Source organism: Natator depressus, chromosome 4, assembly GCF_965152275.1.
Source record: "Natator depressus isolate rNatDep1 chromosome 4, rNatDep2.hap1, whole genome shotgun sequence".
In the NCBI taxonomy this organism is placed as follows: Eukaryota; Metazoa; Chordata; order Testudines; family Cheloniidae; genus Natator; species Natator depressus.
The window spans coordinates 60,508,833-60,515,848 of NC_134237.1; the positions used below are offsets into that span (position 1 = coordinate 60,508,833).

Consider the following 7,016-nt stretch of genomic DNA (forward strand, 5'->3'; position numbering starts at 1 on the left):
TTTTGATATTCTCATAATTAAAAGATCTTTACATGCATGGCAGTTATTGAGTAATTCATGCATTAATAGTAGTCTTTTATTTGTCTTTTTAATATCACAAAATAAATTATCTCATATCATTGTGAGATACCTGAATAATATAAGGGAGGTGAGTTTGCCATTTTTCAATATTTGAATGGACACTGTGTGTCTGAGACTTCCTTGAATTTCATAACCAGGTTTTCCGAAAATCTAGTCTGGTAATATACTGAATTTGAAGTATAATTAGACAGACGTTTTGAACCATTCATGGTTCAAACTATGAATTTTCCACTAATTTAAATAAATTAAAGTTTCTGTGTAAACAGCAACACAGTGCTTGGTTATGACAAGATGTTACTGGACTTCAAGTGCATTGCAAGGCATGAGGCCAAAGCCAAATATTATCCTAGAAATTTTGGTGGTATTGTACAGACTAATTTCTTAATGAAGGTGACTGCTTTTATCTTTTTTAATGTCAGAAGTGGGTAATATTTTTAACAAGTCTCCCTACATATGTGATTATACGGAAAATTGTTTGGAACTCTTTGATGGATATTCTCTGTTAATCCTGTCAGAATCTTGTGTCATGGGTTTGTAAAGCAATTTTAGTGATAATATGAAAGGGCCAAATTTTGATATCATTATTCATATTTAGTACCTGGCTTCAGAATTAGCCCAGGGTGACTATTTATGGAGTTGAGGTACTGCTCAACATGAGTAAGGATATCAAATTCTGGCCCTTATTGATATCTCTCATTTTTTTAATGGCAGCTATGAAAACGTTTACTGCAGATATAATTTTTTGTAAATAATTGTCCTTTTTATGTTTTATTATAGAATATATGTAGAATTCTTAAAACATATTTCTCTTTCATTCTCTTACATAGGTCTGTTCTGAGGGGATGATATTCCTTCTATGAAAGTAGTGGAGACAGAAAGAAACTGAAACTTCTGGAAACGTGCCTTAGAATGTATTGGAAATCTGATATATTTAGTTATTTGCTGTGTTTACCAGAGGAGATAGCAGTCTTGTAGTTCTGGCATTTGTTTACAGTTAAAGAAAAATATTTTCCATCTTATATGTTGGCTTTCTTAAACTTTTATCGAAGCCCTCTCTCCTAGCTCCTTTGTAGTGAAGTTTTTGAACTCCCATGTTCACTGGTTTACTAGCAGTTGATGTTTGGATCATCAGATTTTTTTTTATATCAATCAATCAGGCACCCAACAAATGAACCGGATAGCAATCACAGAAAAGTGGAAGTCAGTGTAGTATTTTAACATACTGCTGGGTATCGAGAATAGACACATTATCTTAGAAATGGGATTTCCATTTCTCTGTGGGCCACATCATCTTGAGAGCCATGTGTGGATCTCCCTGTTTGCAGAAGAGGTGCTCAGTCTTCCTGTAGCAGTGCCCCAAACTGCCCTCCCACAGCCCTGCAGAGTGATATGTTTGTGGTCAGAGATTCTTGCAGGGAGAAAGGTTTGGGTGGTGGGTGGGTAAGCATGCCGCTATCGCCCAACACCCACGCCATTTACTACAGATTGCATGAACTCTCTTGCAGAACCTTTGGTGGTCCTCGGGAGCTCCACAGCTGGAGGTGGAGTCCCTGGCATTGTGGCTGTAATGAAGCTTCACTTCACAGGGGGGAGGTGCAGAGGGTTGGAGCTGCTGTGAGCATTTGTGTCCTCCTGTGAATCCTAGGGGATCTAGCAGGTTTGTGGGTGGCTGCTCCGTGGGGAAGGTATACCTTGTTCCCTTCCTCTAACATGACAGTGCAGGGTCACCTCCGTGTGAACATCCTTGTGAATATTCCATGACTCATAGTTGCTGCCTATGGTTTTTAATGTGGGAACAGACTACTGAGGTCTGTGTCTTTTCATCCTAATTCAGAGGAATATTCAGAAACATAAACGCTGCTGACTGCACAGATTTTGATTGTTATGGATAGGTTACAGGGATCCTAGAATTTATCTGCAGTAAATCTTTTAGTGATTTTTTTCAGTGCTTTTTATTTTTTCTTTTCCCACTCATTGTAAATGAGTATATAAGAAAGTTTATCTTCATTATAATTTCTAAATGACAGCTTTCTTGTTTTTAATTCCAGTTCATCATTTTCTCATGTTGTATGGCAAGCTATATAAATTCTGAAGCATGGAGAACTGAAGCACAGAGAGGCAGTGACTGTGTTCAATATAGTCCTTATAAATCAAGAACAAAATGGATAATTTGCCCAAGAAACTTTTTGCTCTTGGTCTGGCTTTTAAAGCAGTGATTTCAAATAAATGTTTAATCCTATTGTTTCTTCGAAGATACCAGTAGGATCCATCTTTCTACATATTATTGAATAAAGAAACCTTTTATTTCATGGTGCCATGATTTAAACACCAAGCCTTTCATTTTACCATTTAGTTGATTTATACTTTTTTTCAATATGGTCTGGTCTCAGTTGCTTTATCAAAATTCAAGATTTATTTGTTGGAGCAATTAGAGCAAAGTAGAGAACCTTTTCCATAGCCTGAAATCCTGATACCACCAGACTTTTTAAGATACTTTTTAAGATAACATTATCCAGTGCTTTACTTTCTGATTCTTCCTTGAAACATTATTGTTAGAATTTTTACAAAAAGATTTGAATCATTCTGATTGTTGTTGTTAAAATTACAGGCTTAACTGAATTGCTTTCAAACTCATTATTCTTTTTTCTCCTGAAGGTAATTTAATCATACACTTTATACCAGAAAATGATTCTTCTGTCTTTTTTTCATAAAGTCTCTGTTGTAAAGAGGAGACTTAGTTTATTTGGAAGGATTTATATTGTTACAAGGTGCTCTTTACAGTGAGTACTAGTGATCTGTAATTTAGACACTTGTGAATATTTAGTAGGTGAGGGCTAAATTGTGGCTTTGTCACAGTTCTGAGCAAAGGGCAGTTTATAGTTGTGCCCCAGAAATCCAGGAGGCAAATAATCTGCACCAGTTTATATGTGGTACAGATTACTTTTCCCAGTGCACCAACTCAGTTGCACTGGTTAGTGTGTTGAGGGGTTGAAGCCAAGGCTACTTCCCACAGAGATTGCTCTCCATCTAGTACTGCTACTTGCAAAGAGCCCCATTGCTCACCTGTGCAACTGCCTTAGCTAGTCTGCAGTCTGATTTTGAATATGTTAGGTGCTGCACAGGTGAAGTTTATGTGTTTGATTTTTTTAAAAGGACCTTAACCCGACCTCTAATTTTGAGTGCATTTTGTAACCACAAAAATTTTATGCTCAAACTTGGAGCCTCTCACTAGAAAATCAGGCCTTATACATACAGATGCAAAATACTTTCTTGTGCTATGAGGCTTTCATTGTACTAAGAAAATCTCTGCCTTCCTTTTTGGGCATAGAGTGCTAAAGTTTAATGGTGACGTGAAAGAAAAAGAAATTGGGCTTTCTTGTTTCTTTGTGATATATAAAGAAAGCATATTTTTTAAAAAAAAAGTCAAATCCTGCCTCTTACATTAGAAATTAAGGTCTTATCTTCTCTAGAAGACTGAATGGATTATTAATAATTATTTCAGTTTGAGTTGTGAGAACCATGTCTTTAACTTCTTTGCCTCAGTTTCCACTTCTGTGTAAAGGGATATCCTTGTACCTACTCAACTGAGTTGTTGCAGGGTTAAATAGTCAAATGTTTTTAAGGCATTTTGAAAATATGAAGTTTTTTATTCATTCCTGAGTATTAATTATACTGTTGGGAATTTTTTTGTAACTGAGTCTCCTAGGGTTCCATATACTTCAAGTAGGGATCACAGCATTGTCTTGAAGATTCAGTTATTCTCTGTCTCCAGTGCTTACAGACAGGGAACATAATCTCATCAGTCTGGATCTGTGTAGGAGAATTTGGAGAAAATAAATAACAGGTAAGAAATATAAACTTGGCGACGTTGGGTCAATTTCATCCCTGGCATAACTTGATTCACTTCAATGGAGTTTTCGTAGAAATGAAGTTGCTCATTTTACTCTGCTGCCAGATGGCCAGGTTATGTCACCCTTATGTTGAGTAGTACCTTACTCTGAGTAGTCCCACTGAAATCAGTAGGATAGTTCATGAATAATTACTCAGTGTGGCAGAATATGGCACCCCAAAATGTGTTATTTTCAGGATGTATATTTAATGTGTTTAATAAAAACAAGTAAAATGAAAAGGCTGATAGTACAAAATTGATATATATCACATGAAATATATGAATAACTGGAATAATATGATATAAAGCATGTATCTTTACAGCATAAACAAATTATATTCTGTATTTATCAGAAGATGTTAAGGGGCTGATGTTAATTTACATGAAGGCCCCGTTTCAGAGACAGAACAGTGTAAAGAAATGTTTCTGGATAATTTAGTAATAACTGGTAATTGGATATCATAAAGATGCTTTTTTTAAAATTGCTTGATGAAAAGTATCTTAATTTTTGACTCTCATCTTGCACTGGAACTCTGGTGCATGGCTCTGCCTGCACAGTTGTCAGTGAAGGATCAGAGCCTTTGCTTGCAAACTCATCGCTTACTGATGTGTATGCGTTTTTGCTAATTTCCACCATGAATGTTGTTTATTGAAAAATTAAATTTTGAAAAATATTATCTTTTTTTAGTCTCAACACTGAAAATTAAACTGTCTTTCTAAATAGTTTCCATTTTTTTAATTTCTCCCAATTTTTTTCTTAACTAGGTCCTTTCTGATGATGCTTGAGCTTACACTACTGCTGTTGGTCTCATTCCTGTTGGCTAAACATTTATTCTCATTGACTTCATTAAATTAATGCTTGCCAAAAAATTGAGGTATAGCATTTATAGAATTATCAGGATACTGCAGTGCAGACCTTAACCTTCACCTTAAACTGACTTTATTTGCAATTCACTCTGGAGATAGTGTACAATGCTTTTTGGAAGCCAGAAGGTCTCCTTTTTTCTAGAATCAACTGCGCACCTTGTTTGGCTTGAACTACCATGAAGAGCGTAGCTGCATGTTTGAAAAGTTCAGAATTTATTATTTTGGAGAAAAGGATAACACTGTATGGTGTATGAGAATTACTGGAAAATAAAATATGTGTTTTTATTGGGAAACAACAATTCTACAGATAACATCTCTGTATTTTAAATGGTTTACTTTAAAGATTAGTGAAATTTATTACGTTTTATTTGTCTTTTAGCTGATGTTTGATTCATATAGTTTTTGTTTTAAAGAGATGATTTATTTAAAATTGTATTTACCAGTAATACTTTAAATTGGTAAGTAAACTAGACGTTTATAAAAGGTTTGGAGTAATATGTAAATCAGATATTGGCAAAGTAATCTAGTTAGAATACCTCACCCTCCACATTTCTATAGTTTTAGAGAGGATTCTATCAGTTTGTATTGTAAATAATAAGTCTTAGAAAAAAGCAAAAATGAACTGGCTACACCCTGTATTTCAGTACGAGATCTAATTTGGAAGAAAATTAATATCTTGTGGTAGCAAGATAAATCAGAGATTTGTTTCTGCAAAGGTAGAAAGATGCAAAACAAAATTGTTAGTGGAAAGATACCTTTCCAGTGAAATCTGTGGTATCTGTGCTGGTATAGAAGTATATCAGTGAAGTGCAGGTATTTTTGTGTCACATACTGGTAAAACAGGATTTGCAATGCGACAGATCGGCATAGTCTCCGTTGCTATCATCAAAATATTGAGGATTGAAACATGTTAGAAAATGATTTTTTGTGTAGTAGTCCATTTTGTCTCTTTGAATTAAATTTGTATCTATAGACTTACATGCAAAGTAACTATTCATGTATTTATTTACAGACTACGATTTTCGTCGCAGCTCAGTAAATAGCATTTCCCCTGCTAGTGCCACTCTCTCTTCTGGGACACCCAGCATGCTTCCATACACATCAAGGCCTTATTTTTATCCAAGCTACCCCTTATCACCAACAATTCTGCTTGCTAATGGCAGCCATGTTGGACAGCGAGTATATATCTCTAATGAGGCCTCATTCTTTTGAAGAAAAAGTTGTACAGCATTAATATGAAAGTTTTCATTTTTAGTTTTTAATTGGGTCTACACTATTAATTTTTGTGAGTAAAATATATTTATTTCCATATAGGGAACTTTTCACATTTCAGTAAATATAAGCATTTGTCAAAAGATAAAGTTCAGAAACGTTACTTTTCTTGGCCTGAGTACTGTAGATTGATGTTCTTTTATCTGTTTATGGTTCCTGGTCAAAGTGTGGGCAATAGAACCCAGTGGTTTATGTTAAGAATTTTTCTAATAATTACTTTGCTGAATAGTATCTCTTTAATTTAATCTGTGCAAATATTGGTTGTAATCTTGTTACCAAGGATCGCTCTTATGTTGAAGATTAGTAGTTATTTAGCCAGAAGGCAACTATTATGTGGCCGGAAAATGATGCAAAAGAAAGATTTTAAGACCCTTTTTTTTTAACTTTAAAGAAATATAATTTACTATTGTGGTCCTTTGCATAGTTTTAGTAATAGAGTAAATTATCTGACTTTTTGTGCTGTTAATTTATTCAGAGTTAAAATTGTTAAGCTTCATCTGTGTTTTGGTATTACCTGTATAGTAGTTCTGTTTTAAAAAAAGAGTTGTGCTGTTTTTTTAATGTTGAAATCATGTGTTAATTTCTGTACTTGAATTCAAATATTTTGACATTAAATTTATGCTGTTCTTTAAAATATATTTGTGGGGTTTGTATATATTGTTGAACACTCAACATTGTTTACAGTAATTTTAGAGACAAGTGGATAGAGTTTTAGGGCCTCATTCTCCCCCAGTAGAGTTCAGTGGCAAAGCTACCTTTGACTTCAATGGAAGCACTTACATATGAACTTAATTTTAAGCACATGCTTAATGCTTTTGGTAAATAGGCGGCTTTGAGGGTAAAATAACTTAATTTTAGAGATGGTGTGTGAATGGGCTGGGAGTTCATAAACTAGCTTGGCATGTTT

General features: G+C 34.5%; 1 protein-coding gene across 1 annotated transcript in view; it reads left to right on the forward strand.

Annotated features, from left to right (window-relative positions):
* The window catches only part of RBM46 (RNA binding motif protein 46), a 40,907-nt gene extending 34,858 nt beyond the window's left edge, over positions 1–6,049 (forward strand). Inside the window, exon 5 of the mRNA XM_074951030.1 lies at positions 5,850–6,049. Coding sequence (XP_074807131.1) covers positions 5,850–6,049 — 200 coding nt within the window. The remainder of the gene's footprint in view (positions 1–5,849) is intronic.
* The last annotated feature ends 967 nt before the right edge of the window (positions 6,050–7,016 follow it).